We start from the raw sequence: 20,185 nt of genomic DNA, 5'->3' as shown, positions 1-20,185 counted from the left end.
TGACACAGAGACTTGAGTAGGGGCTTTAGTAATAGCAAGACTCTCATGAAGCAAACAAGAGGCTGTACAGAAATTGATTTACTCTTCACACAGTGATGGTAATTGCCAATTGCAACTGAGATGAACCCTTACAGAGTTAGTTTTTAGGCCAGATTCAGAAAGGGCAAGGGGATTGGATTTGATACACAACCTTTTGTGATTACAGTCAAAGCAGTTTACGCCTTATATATAGATACTTACTTTGCTCTTGGGGCAATGGAAAGTTAATTGACTTGCCCAGAGTCACAGGGAGCTGCAATGGAAATCAAACCCAGTTCCTATTTTTCAGGCCACTAAACTAACCATTAGGCTATTCCTATACTCCTCCACTAGTTGTAGAAGGTATTCAGGCAGTTTTTGTGTAAGAGAGGAGAAAGGATATAGGGCATCGCTCTCATACCAGATGATAATTTTCCACAAATTGAACTTATTTGACCTGTTAGTGGAATTTTTCCTGAAGCAAGCAAGACACAGGAGACACCCTCAAGCAGTTGAGTCAAATTCCAATCTTTCAAATCCAAGTTATGGAAGTCAGGGACTGAAGATTGGTATGTAGAAGAGACTTCTTGTTCCGAGTGATGAGTCAGAAATCATTTTAGCCTCCACAGATCCCCGATGGCTAAATCCAGAACTAGAGGGAACCAAATCTGCCTTAGACAATAAGGGGCAAGGAGGACCATGGTTTGCCAGTCCTGTTTGAGTTTCAGGAGTTTTCTCACAATGAGAGGAACTGAAGGATATACATAAAGAAATCCCTTCCCCCAACTGAGGAGAAAATCTTCTGAAGCTAGTTTAACACTTTGGGATCTTGCCAGGTGGGCATATGTACAGTTCACTGTCTTAAACAGCTTCATTAATATGCTGGAGAGCGGTTGCCATGCAGGGCTCCGTCAGATGATGTCCCCAATCAATGTGGTGATTTTATCCTGCTTGCTTTCTGAGAATCAGAAGAAACAGGATGATAATCTTCATTCCGCGCTTCTAGAAATACAATCCACTTTATCCCACATTTTCCTTTCATTCATTCCAACATCAGCAATGCATCATTATGAAAGGAGATCTCTCTACACTTCTCCCACTCCAGCTTCTTTTGCTTTCATCTGTCCTTCTGTCTCAAATATTGAATAAGGTTTTAAGGTCACCATCTCCATTTTTACCCAAGGTATGCATTTGGGTTTATGGAATCAATAACACATTGCTCAAAAGACAGCTGCTTTGTGACCCCATAACAGAATTGCTACCTTGGCTAAAAGAGGCCCTAAAAATAAAAATACTTCTAAGAGTTTTGTGGAACAATTAAGAATACACTATTAATTAGTGAATTCAATATTTTCAACAGAACTATTGCCAACAAGGATTTTAAACATATTAGAGGAAATGGAAAATGAGATTTATAAGCTTCCTTCTTGTAAGATTGTCATCTATTGTACCTCTGCCAGCCACAGCATCAAAGAAAAATAAAGTACCAACACTCTGTGCTGTCTTTCCCATTACCTGTAATTTCTATTTCTGTTAAATCTTTTAAATAGTGATTTCTCTGAGCTTGTTGGCTGTACAAATTCACATCATATAAGATCTCAAAAGTACAATTTCAGTTCTTCAGATATAAAGGTAATTTCTATGACAAAAGGAAGCTTGGTACAAGCTGGAAACAGCATATAAAGGAAGTTTAAATAGGAGGGAACAGATACTTTCAGCAATTATTTTAATGCCCTAAATCTGCCAAAAGTTGAAAAACAGATTTAAAAAACTTAGAAAATGAAAATGAAAAATGTGATTTTTTTTCCCCCTTAGGTAGTTATCTTTCTAAAATTGGCTGTTATAAATTATGTGAAAAAACATTAGTCATTTTGATACCTCCTTTGATCAATATATTTTTTTAAATTATTTTTTAATATATGGCTATGAGTCAAAACTGATTTAAATGCTGCTGCACAAAAGATTTACATATACGGCCATTAAATAAGTCAAAATACTTCAGTTCACACACAATGGAACCAACAATACAACTTGATTAATATTCCATTAAAGGAATCAGACAGAAATACCCTTTACTCACTCATTTAACATATTAACAGTGCACCACATTGAAATCGCCTAAACATCAGAAATAATTATGAAAGTATCTCTTCTCAAACAAAAGTTTATATAGGCTAGACTTTATAAAAATAAAAAATGTGAATCTGAAAACCAGAAGAATGACTGAAAAAGTAGTATCGGTCTTCTTGAAACAACTTTTAGTTATGTGTTGCATATGGAATATCCTAAAAGTTGGAGAACATAAACCTAACTCCCCTCAGCCATCTCTTTTCCAGGCTGAAGAGTCCTAACTTATTTAGCCTTTCCTCGCATAAGAGGCGTTTCATCCCTTTTATCATTTTGGTCACTCTTCTTTGAATCTTTTCCAATTCCGCTTTATCTTTTTTGAGTTATGGTGACCAGAATTGAATGCAAAATCCAAGGTGAGGTTATATCCTAGAGTGATATACTGTAGAGCACAGTTCTTCAACCGCCGGTCCGCGGACCGGTGTCGGTCCGCAGAAAATTTCTGCCGGTCCGCACAGGGCCGGCGAGATCAATTCGGCAGTTAAATTTCCTGCCGACTGCGGTTCCTGCTCACTAATGTTCCTCCCAGCCTCAGGCAATTAAGACAGGCTGCCGACGTCGGGGCCTTCCCTCTTTGAGTCTCGCCTGTTCGGAAACAGGAAGTTGAAACAAAATAGGCGGGACTCAGAGAGTGAAGGTCCCGACGTCAGCAGCCTGTCTTGATCGCCGCCCCTGCCGAGTTACTGAAGAGGGCCGCAGGGAAGTTACAAGTAGAATGGAGAGAGCTGCAGATACAGGTGCAGGTGGAGGGAGATGGTCAGCGTGTGCAAGCAAGATCCTGGGGAGCCTTCACAGTGACTTCCTCCCCTCCCACCAGCTCTCCTACTTGCCAGGGCAGTGATTTACCGGCAACTTCCTGCAGGCAAGTACTGAGAGCTGCTGGAAAGGGAGACAGCCACTGTAGGAGGCAGGGAAGCTGCTGGATAAAGGGAGAGCTGTTACTGGACTTGGAGAGAGTTAGAAGGAGAGATGCTGCTGGGAGGGGAGGAAGGAAAGGGATTGGAAGAGAAGAGAGTTAATGTTGGATAGAGGGAGGAGGGAAGGGAGAAGAAGGAGAGATGCTGCTGGAAGGGGAGAAGGGAAAGGGATGGAAGAGAGTTAATGTTGGATAGAGGGAGGAGGGAAGGGAGAAGGAAAAAAAGGAAGGAGGGAAGGGAGAAAGAAAAAAGGAAGGAAACAGCTGGCAGGGAGATTACAGGAGGGGAAGGGGGTCAGGGTGGAATGGAGAGATCAGATGAGGGAAAGGGGAGAGAGAGGAATGAGAAAGTAGAGAGACATTAATGCTGGAAAGGGGGTCAGCAGAGAAATGAGGGAGGGATAAAGATGCTAGATCTGGTGTAGGAGAGATAAAAATGAAGAAGGCAGTGAAGCTGGAATGAATGATGTAAAAAGGAGAGAGGAGGAACAGGCTGGATGTACAGGGAAGAGGGGCATAGAAAGAAGTCAGATACATATGGAAGGGGGAGAGGGCAGACATTGGATGGAACGGGCAGATGCTGGAAGGAAAAGAGTGAAAAGAAGATGAAAGCAGAAACCAGAGACAACAAAAGGTAGAAAAAAATAATTTTATTTCTATTTTGTCATTAGAATATATCAGATTTGAAATATATATCCTGCTAGAGACATAACTGGGGACTTCAGTATTCTGTTAGCATGATATTTCTATGTAGCATTCTATAATAACTTGGCTTGTTCAGTTTTCTTGATAGTAGAGGGGATATATGTGAAAGGGAGGGGAGACAGGGGTTTTGTTGGTCCGTGCTCTGTATATTTGTATTTATAAAATCACAAATGTTCAGAATATTGTTTCTTTTTATACTTTAATAAAATATGTTCAATATAAAATCATAATTGCGGCTTGTGCAGATGGGATCAGATGGTTTGCGGGGACCGAGCTCGCGGAGATGGGGCGTAAATGGGGTTTTTTAATTTTAATCTTAGTAGTTTGCCTGTCCACAAAATAATTCTTTTATTTCTGCCGGTCCACGGGTGTAAAAAGGTTGAAGAACACTGCTGTAGAGGTATTGTAATATTCTCAGCCTTATTTACCATCCTTTTCCTAATAATTCCTAGCGTCCTGTTTGCCACAGCACACAAAGCAAAAGATTTCAGTGTATTGTCTATAATGACACCTACATCTTTCTCTAAGGTGGGTCTAAGCTTCTGGTAATTAGCATTTGGATTATTCTTCCCAATGGGTATCACTTTGCATTTTTCCACATTAAAGTTAATTTACTGTTTGGTTGCTCAGTTTTCCAATTTCCTAAGATACTGTTCCAATTTTTCACATTCTGCATATGTTTTAACCACTTTCAATAGTTTTGTGTCATCTGCAAATGTAATGATCTCATTTGTTTTTCTGATTTGATTTCCAGATAATCTACTATAATAAAACCCTAAGCGCGCATGCGCATTTCAAATTTCATGTTCTGTAGCTCCGTGACAGTCCTACTGAGCATGCAGAGTTTTAAATGGTCACGGATGCAAGGAGGCGGAGAACACGTCAGTGACTCCCCCCTCTCGCCCTCACTCACTTTAAAGGCCCGCGGGGTGTTCAAAATTGGCCCATCAGACAATTAACTGCTGCTGCCGCTGCTGCTCTTTATTTGCCTCTTCAAAGAAGCCTGTTGAGGATCGCTGGCTGGCTGTAGCAAACTTCGCAGGCCGCTCTCCACTTCGGGAGCACGATCCCTCTGACGCAATCCCGTACGTCAGAGGAGGGAACGTGCTCCCGAGGTGAAGAGCGGCCTGCAAGGTTTGCTACAGTCGGCCGGCGATCCTCAGCATGCTGCTTTGAAGAGGTGAATGAAGAGCAGCAGTTGTGGCAGCAGTTCGTGCTGGTGGGCCAGTAGAGACCAGGAAGCTGGGATGGAGGGAGGGTAAGAACGGCGGTTTGGAAGCAGGTATTAAAGAGCAGGGAAGAGGTGCTGCTGGACAGTGGGGAGGTAAAAGGAAGGGAGAAGGGCTGCTGCTGGACAGGGGAAGCAGGGAAGAGGTGCTGCTGGACAGTGAGGAGGTAAAAGGAAGGGAGAAGGGCTGCTGCTGGACAGGGGGAACAGGGAAGAGGTGCTGCTGGACAGGGGGGAGGTAAAAGGAAGTGAGAAGGGCTACTGCTGGACAGGGGGAGCAGCAAGGGGGGGTGGTGGACAGCCAAGGAAAGAGAGAGACAGAAAAAAAAGACTGAGACAGAAAACGGCCAAGGAGAGAGACAGAAAGACAGACAGACAGAAAACAGCCAAGGAGAGAGAGAGACAGAAAGACAGACACAGACACACATCTATTCTTGCACCCGTTAATGTAATGGGCTTAAAGACTAGTTTATAAATATGTTAAATAGCACTGGTTCCAGAACATACCACTATTCACCCTCCTCCACTGAGAAAAATGACCAGTTAAACCTATCCTCTGTTTTGGATCGACTGTTTTGGATCAAGTTTCTTTATTTTTGATATACCGTCTATCAAAACTAGTGTCTAAAAGGTGTACAATATAAAAGATTGCAAAGAAAACAGTTAAAATAAATAAATAAAAGCAATATTTTATCAGATATTAAAATCCTAGACAAAGAAGGAAAGTAAGGGAGGGAAAGGTTGTTTAAAATACATCTAAGTAAAATTAATTTAAATAAAGGACAGTAAATGGGGAATGGTAAGAACATTAGGATGGGAATCAGTTCAAAGAAAAATTAGATGTTTCAAAGCTTCACAAGAATCAAGGGATTAAGAGGCGGAAGCTGATACTAAAAAGTAAAGGCATCTTTAAAGAGGAAAGTTTTAAGTTTAGCTTTAAATTTTTCAAGCGAGTTCTCTAATCGAACTTCTAATGGGAGGACATTTCACTGAGAGGGGGCGGTGACTGAAAAGATAGATTTGCGAGTAGTATAGTAAAACAATTCCTGTATTGATGGTATAGAGAGTATATTTTGATTATTAGATTGGAGGGCCCTAGATGATGAATAAGGGATCAAAAGTTTATCTATGAATGCCGGTTGTTTAGAGTTTTTTGTTTTAAAGGTGAGGAGGATTATTTTATAGGAGAGGTGATGAGTGATAGGTAGCCAGTGTGCTTTGCGAAGGAGAGGAGTGACATGGTCAAATTTTTTTGCATGATAGATTAACTTAGCAGCAGTGTTTTGCAATACTTGTAGACGGCGGATTCATTTCTGGGTTATACCTTGATAAAAGGCATTGCAGTAATCTATGGTTGAAATTACTAGGGAGTGAATCAGGATATTGATAGAGGGGGGATCAAGAAAAGAAGAAATCGAACGGATGAGCCTAAGCTTGTGAAAACATTTCTGCATAACTGCACTAACTTGTTGATGAAAGGTGAGATCCCTGTCTAGAATGACTCAGAGAAGTTCAATTTTACTATCCATTTGAATTGAGGAAGAGTCGATACAGATGGGTAGACTTAGATGTTCATCTGGAGAGGGTGAGAAAAGGACACTAGTAGTTTTAAGGATGTTCAGTGAAAGTTTGTTATGCCGAAGCCAGAGGCTGATTTTATTGAGTTTTTGATTAATTCCAAATCCACAATAAAACATTGCCTCCTATCCCATGACTTTTTAGTTTTCTCAGAAGTCTCTTCATGAGGAGCTTTATCGAAGAAATAGTCAAAACGGTAAAATTCTGAGATAAGATGTTCTTTAGATATGTAAATTATAGGAGGATGTGGCATTGTGAGGTGCAAAGATGAAGGGGAATGATACATAAAAGCTGATAAGGATTTGCTCAACAAATATTTCTGTTCTGTGTTCACAGACAAGGACTTGAAGTAGTTCCACAAAAGACAAATGCTAGTAAGAATGGATGTATCGTAGACCTTGACCCAATTTCAGAAGACTGTATTTGTGAAGAGCTAGCTAAACTACAGGTAGACAAAGCAAAGGGGTTGGATGACATACATCCGAGGGTACTGAAGGAACTCAGGGAGGTTTTGCTGGCTGACCTTTAATGCTTCTCTAGAGTTAAGAGTAGTCCATGAGGACTGGAAAAAGATGGAGGTAATCCCTCTCCACAAAAGCGGAAGAGGTTGGGAACTACAGGCTTATTAGTCTTTTCTCAGTGGTGAGTAAATTAATGGAAATGTTTCAAAAACAGAAGATAGAGAGGTTTCTGGAGTCAAATGGCTTATGAGACCCAAGGCACATAGCTTTAGTAGAGGAAGGTCTTGTCAGACTAATCTGACTTCTTTGACTGGGTGATCAAAATGTTGGATTTAGGGGGAGCACTAGATGTAGTGTATTTTGATTTTATTAAAGCCTTTGACACAGTTCTGCATAGGCAACTGATAAACTGAGTGCCCTTGGTCTCGACTGAAGAGTCACTAACTGGGTTAGAAATGGTTAAGTAGAAGAAGACATAGGGTGATGATAAATGTTGTTCACTTGGAAGAAAAGGACGTTATCGACTGCAGGAGGTGATCCTTTGCCTGAATCATTAACATCTTTTTAAGTGATATTGCAGAAGGACTGTCACTAAGATTTGCCTCTTTGTGGATGATACAAAACTCTGCAATAGGGTAGGCATCCCTGATGACATGGATATCATGAGGAGGGATCTAGCTAAAATAGATGAATGGTCCAGAAATTGTCAACTAAAATTTAATGCTAAAAAATGCAGTGTTATGAACTTGAGCTACAGAAACCAGAGGGAGCAGAATTGTTTAGGAGATTTACCTCTGTGCTCGAAAGAAGAGTGAGACTTGGGAGTGAACTTTTTTGACAATCTTAAGGTGGCTAAACAGGTAGAAAGAAAAGTGTTCAAAGCCAGAAGGATGTTTGGGTGCATAGGAAGAGAAATGGCCAGCAGGACGAAGAAGGTAATAGTGCCTCTGTATAAATCTCTGATATCTCAGTTAGAATACTGTGTGCAGTTCTGGAGACCCGCACTTTCAAAAAGATATAGCCAGGATGTAGTCATTCCAGAGGGTGGCTAGTAAAATGATCAAGTCTTCATCATAAAGCATATAGAGTCAGACTCATAAACCTCAATATGTATACAGTGGTACCTCGGTTTACGAGTGCACCGGATTGCGAGTGTTTTGCAAGATGAGCAAAACATTCGCAAAATCGGTGCCTCGGAAACCGAGCTTGCCTTGATTTACGAGCGCCCCTCCCACCCCCCCGCACTCCGGCACCTCCCACCTGCGATTCGGCATCCCCCCCCTGCTCGCGTTGCCCCCCCGCCGCAATCTGGCTTCCCCCACACACCCATCCACCCACCCGAACACTTTGCTTACCCTCATCTGGCACTGGCACTGGCACCAACGTAAAGGACATGCCGGTGCCCGAAGATCTGTCATCTTCTTTTTGCTGGGCCTTGAGCATCTGCGCATGCTCAAGGCCTTTGAGTTCCCGCTCTCACCGAGATTCTCTCAGATCTCTGAGAATCTCGGAGAGCGGGAACTTGAAGGCCTTGAGAATGCGCAAATGCTCAAGGCCCAACAAAAAGAAGACAGCAGATCTTCGGGCACCGGCATGTCCTGTGCATTGGTGCCGGTGCCAGATGGGGGTAAGCAATGTGTTCAGGTGGGGGATGCCAGATTGTGGCAGGGGGTGGGGGGGATGGCGGATTGGGGGGATGATGGATAACGCGGGGGGGGCTTCGTGAGTGGGGGAGCAATGCCAGTTCTTGGGGGGGGGAACGTATCAAGCGAGTTTCCCTTAGTTCCTGTTGGGAAACTCACTTTGATAAACGAGTACTTTTGTTTACGAGCATGCTTTTGGAACGAATTATGCTCGTAAACCAAGGTTCCACTGTACTTTAGAAGAAAGATGAGAGAGAGGAGATATGATGTAAAGCATTTAAATATCTCCATAGCATAAATGAAAGAAAGCTCTGGAACGAGAGGGTATAAGATGAAGTTGAAGGGGGATACACTCAAAAGTAATCTAAAGAAATACTTCTTCACAGAAAGGGCAGGGGATACATGGAATGACATCCTGGTGGAGGAAGTCAAGACAAGGACTATATTTGAATTCAAGAAAGTATGGGACAAGTGCATGGGCTCTCTAAGTGGGAGGAAGAGATAGTAGATAATGTGGATGGGTAGTTTGGATGAGCCACGTGGCTTTTATCTGCTGTCATTTTCTGTTTCTATAAATTGAATTATATTAGTGCATTGGCCTTTAAATAGTAATTCTTTGCCATAAACTATCAATCTCTATACTACAGTCTCTGTGCTATGACTTTTTCTAAAACCTGATTGTGAAGAGTGCAAATTATCAAACTGTTGAAGGAAGAAGTCCAGTTGTTTTGTAACAATCCTGCATTACCTTTACATATAGAGGAATGGATGCAACCAGAGAGTAATTGCATCCTTACAGCAAAAAAATTGGGAATATTTTAAAAGCAACCATTTTGCTTCCTTCAGTTGAATGTCGTCAATCTTTCACCATATTCTATCTCCTGGGGTAGTGTTTTACTTGAAAACATGCAGCTATTCATATGCCACAACTGCATGAACAACAATACCTTCTCATAGAAACATAGAAAGATGAAACATAGAAAGATGACGGCAGATAAGGGCTACAGCCCATCAAGTCTGCCCATACCATTGACCCCCTTTTAAGTCTACTGGCCCCCCTTAACTCTACTGACCTGCTCTATTAAGTCTATATCCTAGCGACCCTATTCATTGGTATGACGCTCGCAGTGATCCCACATAGATATCCCATTTATTCTTGAAGTCTGGGATACTGCGGGCCTCGATCACCTGTACTGGAAGCTTGTTCCAATGCTCTATCACTCGTTCCGTGAAGAAGTACTTCCTGACGTCTCCACGAAACTTCCCTCCCCTGAGTTTGAGCGGATGTCCTCTGAGGGTCCTTTGAGAAGAAAGATATCATCTTCTACCTCGACCCGTCCCTTGATGTACTTAAATGTCTCAATCATATCTCCCCTCTCCCTACGCTCCTCGAGAGTATAGAGCTGCAATTTGTTCAGTCTTTCTTCGTACGAGAGACCCTTTAGCCCCAAGACCATCCTGGTGGCCATCCGCTGAACCGACTCAATTCTGAGCACATCTTTACGGTAATGTGGCCTCCAAAATTGCACACAGTATTCTAGATGAGGTCTCACCATGGCTCTGTATAATGGCATCATGACCTCAGGCTTCCTGTTGACAAAACTTCTCTTGATACAACCCATCATCTGCCGTGCCTTAGATGAAGTCTTCTCCACTTGAGTGGCAGTCTTCATGTCTGCACTGATGATCACTCCCAAGTCTCGTTCTGCCGTAGTCTTGATCAAAGTTTCTCCATTCAAGGTGTAAGTTCTGCATGGATTTCCATTTCCGAGATGCATGACCTTACATATCTTGGCGTTGACGCCCAGCTGCCAGATAGAGGACCAACTTTCTAAAGCACGGAGGTCCTGTTCCATAATATCCTGCAGATTATAGCCGTTTACGAAATTGCATAGTTTGGCGTCATCAGCGAATAAGGTTACCTTACCTTGAAACCCTTGAGTCAAATCCCTAATGAATATGTTGAAGAGGAGTGGACCCAGGACTGAGCCCTGCGGCACTCCGCTGGTCACTTCCGACGTTTTAGAGAAGGTACCGTTAACCATCACCCTCTGAAGTCTGCCACTTAGCCAATCTTTAACCCATGCAGTTAGTGTTACTCCTAACCCCATCGATTCCATCTTGTTCAGCAATCTGCGGTGTGGGACGCTGTCAAAAGCCTTGCTGAAGTCAAGGTATACGACGTCTAAGGACTCTCCCGAGTCCAGCCTTCTTGTTACCCAGTCAAAGAAGCTGATAAGATTGGACTGGCAGGACCTACCCTTGGTGAATCCATGTTGACTGGGGTCCCGGAGATTCACATCATTCAAGACCGTATCTAATTTATGCTCAATTAGTGTTTCCATGAGTTTACACACTATTGAAGTGAGACTCACCGGTCTATAGTTCGCAGCCTCAGCCTTGCAACCCTTTTTATGCAGAGGAATGATGTTGGCTGTTTTCCAGTCCCACGGAACTTTCCCCGTGCTTAGTGAGAGATTGAAGAGCACGGCCAACGGTTCCGCCAGAACATCTCTCAATTCTCTAAGCACTCTTGGGTGTAAATTGTCCGGTCCCATGGCCTTGTTCTCCTTGAGCCTTTTCAGCTCGCTGTAGACGTCTTCAGGTGTGAACTCAAAATTCTGAAACAGGTCTTCCGCAATTTGTTTTGCCTTCAACTGTGGTCCGTGTCCCGGTGCCTCACAGGTGAAGACTGAGCAGAAATATTCATTTAGTACTTCGGCTTTTTCAGAATCCGCCACCGCGTAGTATCCGTCCGGTCTTCTAAGGCGTACTATGCCGTCTGTGTTCCTTTTCCTATCACTAATATACCTGAAGAAAGATTTGTCCCCTTTTTTAATGTTTTTTGCCAAAGTTTCTTCCACTCGAAGTTTGGCCTCCCTAACTGCTGTTTTGACCGCTGCAGACCTGGTCTTCTATTCTACTTTAGTTTCCCTTCTCTGCGTATGTTTGTAGGAAAGAAATGCTGTTTTCTTCTCCTTAATGAGGTGCGAGATCTCCTCAGTGAACCATTGGGGTTTATTGTTTCTTTGCCATTTGTCTACCAATTTTATGTAGCGATTAGTAGCTTCGTGTATGGATGATTTCAGGTACGACCACATAGCTTCCACATTACCGGTCTCTGCTTGGTCCTGCAGCGTCTGATGGACGAAATCTCCCATGCGTGTGAAGTCGGTGCCCTGGAAATTAAGTACCTTTGTTTTTGTGATTGATTTAGGGAATCCTTTCCTAAGGTTGAACCATACCATGTTATGGTTGCTGGAGGCTAGCGTATCTCCTACCGAGACCTCTGAGACGCTTTCCCCATTGGTGAGTACCAGGTTAATGATCGCCTGGGCCCTAGTGGGCTCCGTTACCATCTGTTTTAGTTGTGCACCATTTATGGAGGCAAAAAGCCTCTTGCTGCTACTGGTGGTTGCTGAAAATGTGTTCCAGTCTTCTCCTCCTCATTCACCAAATATTTAACTCTCTTTAAGTTCTTTATCCTGCCAACTGGGAAATTTTTTATCTACAATTTAAAATAGAGGAAATTGAAATATTCTAAATTGTAAGAAATATGTACACCTTGCATGAGCTTAGACAATAATAAAAATAAAACCACCAAGTTTTCTGTGCTACAAACTATCCAAAACACAGCACTAAGACTCATCTACTCATTAAAGAAACATGATCACATTACAGAAGCATATCTCCAATCGCACTGGCTTCCGATCCCAGCAAGAATACAATTTAAATTCTACTGCCTACTATTTAAGACTTTATACGGAGACAGTCCAAACTACCTGAATAACCGCCTCATCCACAACACCACAACCAGACATAGGAAAACTCACACCCCATTCTCATACCCCCCAATTAAGGAGGTCAAACGGAAAAAACTATATGATTGCCTCCTGGCCACTCAAGCAGCCAAACTAGACAACCATATCGCCAATCTACTGACGGCATCAGTGTTCCCTCTAAGCTGCGCTGGTGTGCGCTGGCGCACAAAATATTACATCCAGCGCACAAGTTTCACGTCACAGCGCACGGCGGGCAGGGCGGCGAGAGGAGAATCGGGCGAGTTGGCTCATAACTTGCTGGCGCCCGATATTTGTAGCGCACAGCGAAAAAAATTTTGCTCACAACACCCGCCCGCTTAGAGGGAGCACTGGACGGCATCCCTTTTAGAAAAGAAATAAAGACCATACTCTTCAAGAAAACTCTGAAAAAAGAAATAATACTGCAAGTCTCAAACTGCACCTCTCACTAAAGCCAATTACTCCAAACAAATAACCTTACCCATTTCTCACTCTTTTTGAAAATGACCAATTTTTTATTTTTTTTTGTAAGTTCTTGTTGTAATACATCTTGGATAATTCTTTTGTAATCCGCCTTGAACTGCAAGGTAATTGCGGAATAGAAATCCCTAATGTAATGTAAAAGACAATAGAAAGTCTTAAAGTTTACCAGTTTTAACCTCTCCAAAGGTATTTTTCTGATACTTATGGGAGTCCGCTCCATCACATTTACAAATTGGACTTCTGGAACTGCAATGGCACACATTACATGGGCCCACCTGGAACCAAAAAAAAAAAAGTTGTCAAGTATTACAAAAACTTTTCAAGTTGTAATCTTCAAAGAAAAACAGACCAACAACAGTTATGGAGGCCTTTTACTAATGTGCGTTAAACAGTTATGGCATGAATTAGCATGCAGTAACTTGCTAGTACATAACCACAGTTATCATACAATGCTAGCATTACAGTACATGTTAATTCATCTAACTTCAGGACCTGGAATGAGGTGAGAAATGGACAGGTTATGGCAGGAAACGGGGTTGGACTGTCCTAGTTAGTGCACAGTAGGTTACTGTATGCTGTCAAAGACACAGTTAACTTAGAGATGATGATAAGTGCACAATATTACTGCATTTAGTATAAGAATACCTTAAGAGTCATTCTTGCCAAGTCTCATTTCTACAGTATATATGAGCAGCAGTTAGATGCCATCGACTCATGTTTGAGTCCTAGTGGCTTGATGAATTACAGATCTAAAAAGAAATTGGTTTTGTACTAGTCTGGTAAGGTCCTTCAGCGTCATCATAAAATGTCCCAACTAGGATCCCAGTTTTGGCATCCGTAGATGCCTTTCTCAGGGGACTGATAGCATTAAATAAAGCAAAATAAAAGGTGACATTAAAATGATGGAACCATAATCACATGATAAAGCAAAAAAACTAAAACATGTAGATTGATGCATGGTAGACCAGATAAACCACAAACAAGGTGCAACATTAAAATGCGTACATGATATAAGATACATACATAATCTAAAATAATTATCTCATAAAAACAATGCAAAGTAAAAAGCAATGAACAACTATAAAAACAGACTTTAAAACAAATAAATAGTACAAAATATATAAAACTGTATTTTTACCTACATTATGATATTTGACATATTATAATATGGTTTATACAGTATGCTCATTATGTCTGGAAATTGACAAATTTACCCATCCGATCAAAGATCACCAAAAGATTAGGTTTTTTTTAACCTCTGCTAATCTTTTTTCTTGTAAATCTTCTCTGGAGGCTGAACAGTAAGGCAATGTAACTCCTCTAGATTTGAGTTGCAGATAACTCCAAATCAAGTTCTAGCCCCTCCCTATGTGGATATATCCTGTTACATACCCTGGAACTTTAGTCTGTATACATGAAAGGTAGATCTAATAAAACAGGAAACACAAGAAAAGAGAGAGGGGGGGTGTGGGAACTCCCGGCTACATATCAATCTGCTCATGAGAAACAAATTCAAAACAAGAAGGACCCGAAGGCCAAAGTTTGCATAACATGAAATTTAAACAGGAACAAATTGAAAACAGCATAACTGTGAAAAAATAAAAAGGGAGATACAGCCTGAAGGTCATAAGGGGCCCACAACCCAGGGACCCCTCTAACCCCACAAACCTTACTGACTAATATGGAAAAAGGATGGGATTCTCAGAGAGGCTGGTCAAAAAACCCCAGAAATCCAGCTTACCAGTTACTGGTCAGGCGACCTGCGAATCGGACAGAAAAACGGGCGGGTTGTTCAGCCTCCAGAGATTTACAAGAAAGAAGATTAGCAGAGATAAGAACCTAACCTTTCGTTCTTGTACAATTTCTCTGGAGGCTGAATGGTAGGGACATATCAGAGTAGTCCCAAAACAGAGGGGGCCCGATAAGCCCGCAGCCAGGACTGAAGCCCCACAAGCTGCATAATGCTTAGCCGCCACATCATAAGAACCTAATAATTGCCGCTGCTGGGTCCATCATGCCCAGCAGTCCGCTCATGAGGCGGCCCTCTGGTCAAAGACCAGCACCCTAACCGAGACTAGCCCTACCAGCACATGTTCTTGTTCAACAGGAATTTGTCTAACTTTGTCTTGAATCCCTGGAGGGTGTTTTCCCCTATAACAGCCTCTGGAAGAGCGTTCCAGCTTTCTACAACTCTCTGGGTGAAGAAGAACTTCCTTACGTTTGTACGGAATCTATCCCCTTTCAACTTTAGAGTGCCCTCTCGTTCTCCCTACCTTGGAGAGGGTGAACAACCTGTCCTTATCTACTAAGTCTATCCCCTTCAGTACCTTGAATATTTCGATCATGTCCCCTCTCAATCTCCTCTGTTCGAGAGAGAAGAGGCCCAGTTTCTCTAATCTTTCGCTGTACGGCAGCTCCTCCAACCCCTTAACCATCTTAGTTGCTCTTCTCTGGACCCTTTCAAGTAGTACCATGTCCTTCTTCATGTACGGCGACCAATGCTGGACACAGTACTCCAGGTAAGGGCGCATCATGGCCCGGTACAGTGGCATGATAACCTTCTCTGATATGTTCATGATCCCCCTTCTTTATCATTCCTAGCATTCTGTTTGCCCTTTTTGCTGCCGCCGCACATTGCATGAACAGCTTCATTGACTTGTCCATCAGAACTCCCAAGTCCCTTTCCTGGGAGGTCTCTCCAAGTACCGCCCCGGACATCCTGTATTCGTACATGAGATTTTTGTTACCGACATTCATCACTTAAAACTTATCCACGTTGAACCTCATCTGCCATGTCGATGCCCATTCCTTGAGCCTGATTATGTCACATTGCAGATCTTCGCAATCCCCCTGCGTCTTCACTACTCTGAATAACTTTGTATCATCCGTAAAACTTGGTAAACATATGAAGAGAGGCCCATGTGGCCGCCCTACAATCTCTTCAAGCAAGAATGCAGGAGATTCTGCCCACAAGGAAGCTATTCCTCTGGTAGTGAGCCTTCACCCCAAGGGAAGGCTTCTTCCCCAACGTCACATAAGCAGCGGAAATATCCACACTGATCCATCTAGAGATGGTAGACTGGGAAGCAGGCAGACTACAAAGCGCAGGGACCACCAGGACAAACAGATGGAAGACATTCGTGGCTTCCAGATATCACATCCAGAGACCACAAGACACGGTTCTCTGACTTGGAGCCCGATGGAACAAAGGCGGGCAGCCAGACTTCCTGGTTGACGTGGAATGCAGAAATCACTTTCTGAAAAAAAGAAAGCACCGACTGGAGTTCCAGGGTATGTAACAGGACATATCCACAAAGGGAAGGGCTAGAACTTGATTTGGAATTATCTGCAGCTCAAAGCTAGAGGAGTTACATTATATCCACATTGACAAATTTACCCATCCGATCACAGATCAAACCTTCATTCTACATCATTCATCTAAGTATAATAAGAACATAAGAGTTGCCTCCGCTGGGTCAGACCAGAGGTCCATCGCGCCCAGCAGCCCGCACCTGCGGCAGCCCATCAGGTCCATGACCTGTTAAGTGTCCCTGCCTTTCCTATACCTATCTCTATGTCTATCTGTACCCCTCAATCCCCTTATCCTGTAGGTATCTATCCAAACCTTCTTTGAACCCCTGTAGCGTGCCCTGCCCTAACACAGCCTCCGGAAGCGCATTCCATGTGTCCACCACCCTCTGAGTAAAGAAGAACTTCCTAGCATTTGTTCTAAACCTGTCCCCTTTTAATTTCTCCGAGTGCCCCCTTGTACTCGTGGCTCCCCACAGTCTGAAGAATCTGTCCCTGTCTACCTTCTCTATGCCTTTCAGGATTTTGAAGGTTTCTATCATGTCTCCTCTAAGTCTCCGCTTTTCCAGAGGGAAGAGCCCCAGCTTTTCTAACCTGTCAGCGTATGAAAGGTTTTCCATACCTCTTACCAATTTAGTTGCTCTTCTCTGGACTCCCTCAAGTATTGCCATGTCTTTCTTGAGGTACGGTGACCAGTACTGGACACAGTACTCCAGATACGGGCGCACCATTGCACGATACAGCAGCATGATGACTTCCTTCGTCCTGGTCATGATACCCTTTTTGATGATACCCAACATTCTGTTTACTTTCTTTGAGGCTGTGGCACATTGTGCCGATGCTTTCAATGTTGTATCCACCAGCACACCTAGGTCTCTTTCAAGGTTACTTACCCCTAGCAATGATCCCCTCATTTTGTAGCTGAACATCGGGTTCTTTTTCCCTACGTGCACGACTTTCCATTTCTCCACATTAAAGCTCATTTGCCACTTTTTTGCCCATTCTTCCAGTTTCGTTAGGTCCCTTTGCAGGTCCTCACAGTCTTCCGTGGTTCTAACCCTGCTGCAGAGTTTGGTGTCATCTGAAAATTTAATAACCTAACAATTTGTCCCCGTCTCCAGGTCGTTTATAAATATATTGAACAGGAGCGATCTCAGTACCGACCCCTGTGGAACTCCGCTCGTGACTCATTGCCAGTCTGAGTATTGGCCCTTTACTCCAACCCTCTGTTTCCTGTCTGCCAGCCAGTGTTTAATCCATCAGTAGACATCCCCTTCTTCCCCGTGTTATTTATATCATCCTATGTCCGAGCAACATGATTTATGTTGGAAAAACAAAGAGAATGATAAAAACTCATATTATAGAACATCGCAGCAACATTAGGAGACATATCATATCTGCACCATCAGTCAAACATTGGCTAGATTGCAAGAATACAAATGAATTAAGGTTTTTTTGTCCTCATAAAAAATTAAAGAAAATCCCAGAGGAGGCGACAGACATCATTTTACTGCAAGTCGAACAGAGGATTATACATGACTTCAAATCACTACAACCGACCGGTCTCAACACAAAGATTGACTACACTGTTTTTCTATGAGAGTTTGGTAGACAGTGTTTTCACACCAGATACTTTTATTTCCAGTGTACTGTTTTGTTCATGTATCTATTCACATGTTTCATATAAGCACAATCTATAATCTTTAATATGTTTTAAGCATGTATGATGCAATATATCAATTTGCAATTTAAAACATGTCCTTTTATCATTGCTATTTGCTATTATATTTCCTACAGTTTTTGTTTTTATTCTCTTCATTTTGTTTCCTCTTTTTATTCTAACTTCTATTTGTGGCTTTTTCTTTTCTCTTCCACTCTTTATGGTCTGCATAAAACTGGCACTCGGTTTTTCACCGTATTCATACATCACTCTATTTTCTCTGTCTTTACAATGCTTTCCCTTTAAACCCGCATTGTCTATACGTCCCTCCCTGCCTACAAATAGAGAGACAGCACGCATGCGTGGTCACTTTTTGGCGCATTCCACTCCGAAGACGCCGACGAGGTAAGTTCTAGTTTCCTTGTTTGGCACAATAGTTTTGTATCTTTAGCCTTAAATTACTTCTTTTGTCTTTTGTTCGGATGCCATTTCAAAGCCTTTTCATTCTTGCTTTTTAGTTCTTATGCTGTTTTTGTATCGAATTTACGACCAATTTTGTCCTATAGCCTGCAGTATGTATCACTTACTGCAGGGGTGTCAAAGTCCATCTTCAAGGATTTCCCCAATAAATACGCATGAGATCTATTTGCAAGCACAGCTTTCATTGTATGCTAACAGATCTCATGCATATTCATTACATTACATTAGAGATTTCTATTCCGCCAATGCCTTGCGGTTCAAGGTGGATTACAAAAGAATTACAAAAAACGTATTACATGAAGAAGATACCTGTCAATTTCTAGAGGAGATAAAGAGTAGATGAGGTTGCTTTGGGGAATCGGGAAGGTATTGGGAGGTGGGAAGGAGCTAGCAGTATTAAGGTGTTTGCAGGAATTTCTTGAAAAGTAGAGTCTTTTATTTCTTTTCTGAATGTTTTGTAGTCTGGGGGCATAATTAGTAGACTGGAGATTTGGTTGTCAAGTTTTGCTGCTTGTGTGGCTAGGAGGCCATCATATAGTTTTTTTCCGTTTGATTTCTTTGATTGGGGGGTGCGTGAATGGAGTGTGGGTTTTCCTATGTCTAGTTGATGTAGTTTGGATGAGGCGGTTGTTCAGGTAGGTTGGGCTGTCGCCGTTTATGGTTTTAAATAGTAGACAGTAGAATTTGAATAGTATTCTTGCCAGAATTGGGAGCCAGTGTGAGTTGAGGTATGCCTCTGTGATGTGGTCATGTTTCCTTAATGAAAAGATAAGTCTCAATGCTGTGTTTTGGATTGTTTATAGTTGTTTTATAATTACATAAGAACATAAGAAGTGCCTCTGCTGGGTCAGACCAAAGGTTCATCATGCCAAGCAGTCCGCCACACAGGGGCCCACCAGGTCCAGGACCTTTATAGTAACCCTCTATCTATACCCTTCTAACCCCTTTTCCTTCAGAGAATTGTCCAAACCCTTCTTGAACCCTAATACCTTACTCTGTCCTATCACGCCCTCTGGAAGCGCATTCCAGGTGTCCACCACCCGTTGGGTGAAGAAAAACTTCATAGCATTGGTTTTGAATCTGTCCCCTTCAAACTTTTCCGAATGCCCTCTCGTTCTTGTGATTTTCGAAAGTTTGAAGAATCTGTCCCTCTCTACTTTCTCTATGCCCTTCATTATCTTGTAAGTCTCTATCATATCCCCTCTTCTCCAGGGAAAAGAGCCCCAATTTCTCCAGTCTCTCAGTGTATGAAAGGTTTTCCATACCCTTTATCAAACATGTCCTCTCAAGTATCGCCATATTCTTCTTTAGGTATGGCGACCAATATTGGACGCAGTACTCCAGATGTGGGCGCACCATCACCCGATACAACGGCAGGATAACTTCTTTCGTTCTGGTTGTAATACCCTTCTTGATTATACCTAGCATTCTATTTGCTTTCTTAGCAGCCGCTGCGCACTGCGCCGACGGCTTCATTGTGTTGTCGGCTATTACCCCCAAGTCCCTTTCTTGGGTACTCTCACTCAATAACAGCCCTCCCATCGTATAGCTGTATCTCGGGTTTCTGTTTCCTACGTGCAAAACTTTACATTTCTCTACATTGAATTTCATCTGCCATCTCATCGCCCACTCCCCTAGTTTGTTCAGGTCCCTTTGTAAACCTTCACAGTCCTCTATAGTTCTAGCCCCACTAAATAGTTTGGTGTCGTCTGCGAATTTTATTACTTCGCACTTCGTCCCTGTTTCTAGATCATTTATGAATACATTGAATAGCAGC

At 42.5% G+C, this 20,185-nt stretch overlaps 1 protein-coding gene across 2 annotated transcripts in view; it reads right to left on the bottom strand.

Annotated features, from left to right (window-relative positions):
• Positions 1-20,185, bottom strand: part of KDM4C (lysine demethylase 4C) — a 405,781-nt gene that overhangs the window by 93,102 nt on the left and 292,494 nt on the right. For both annotated transcript variants that reach the window (XM_033918713.1, XM_033918724.1), the window contains exon 17: positions 13,126-13,234. In XM_033918713.1, coding sequence (XP_033774604.1) covers positions 13,126-13,234 — 109 coding nt within the window. The remainder of the gene's footprint in view (positions 1-13,125; positions 13,235-20,185) is intronic.

The sequence above is a fragment of the Geotrypetes seraphini genome, chromosome 1 (genome assembly GCF_902459505.1).
Source record: "Geotrypetes seraphini chromosome 1, aGeoSer1.1, whole genome shotgun sequence".
Classification (NCBI taxonomy): domain Eukaryota; kingdom Metazoa; phylum Chordata; class Amphibia; order Gymnophiona; family Dermophiidae; genus Geotrypetes; species Geotrypetes seraphini.
Note: the sequence above shows the minus strand (reverse complement) of the source record. Positions and strands in the feature narration are given on the sequence as shown.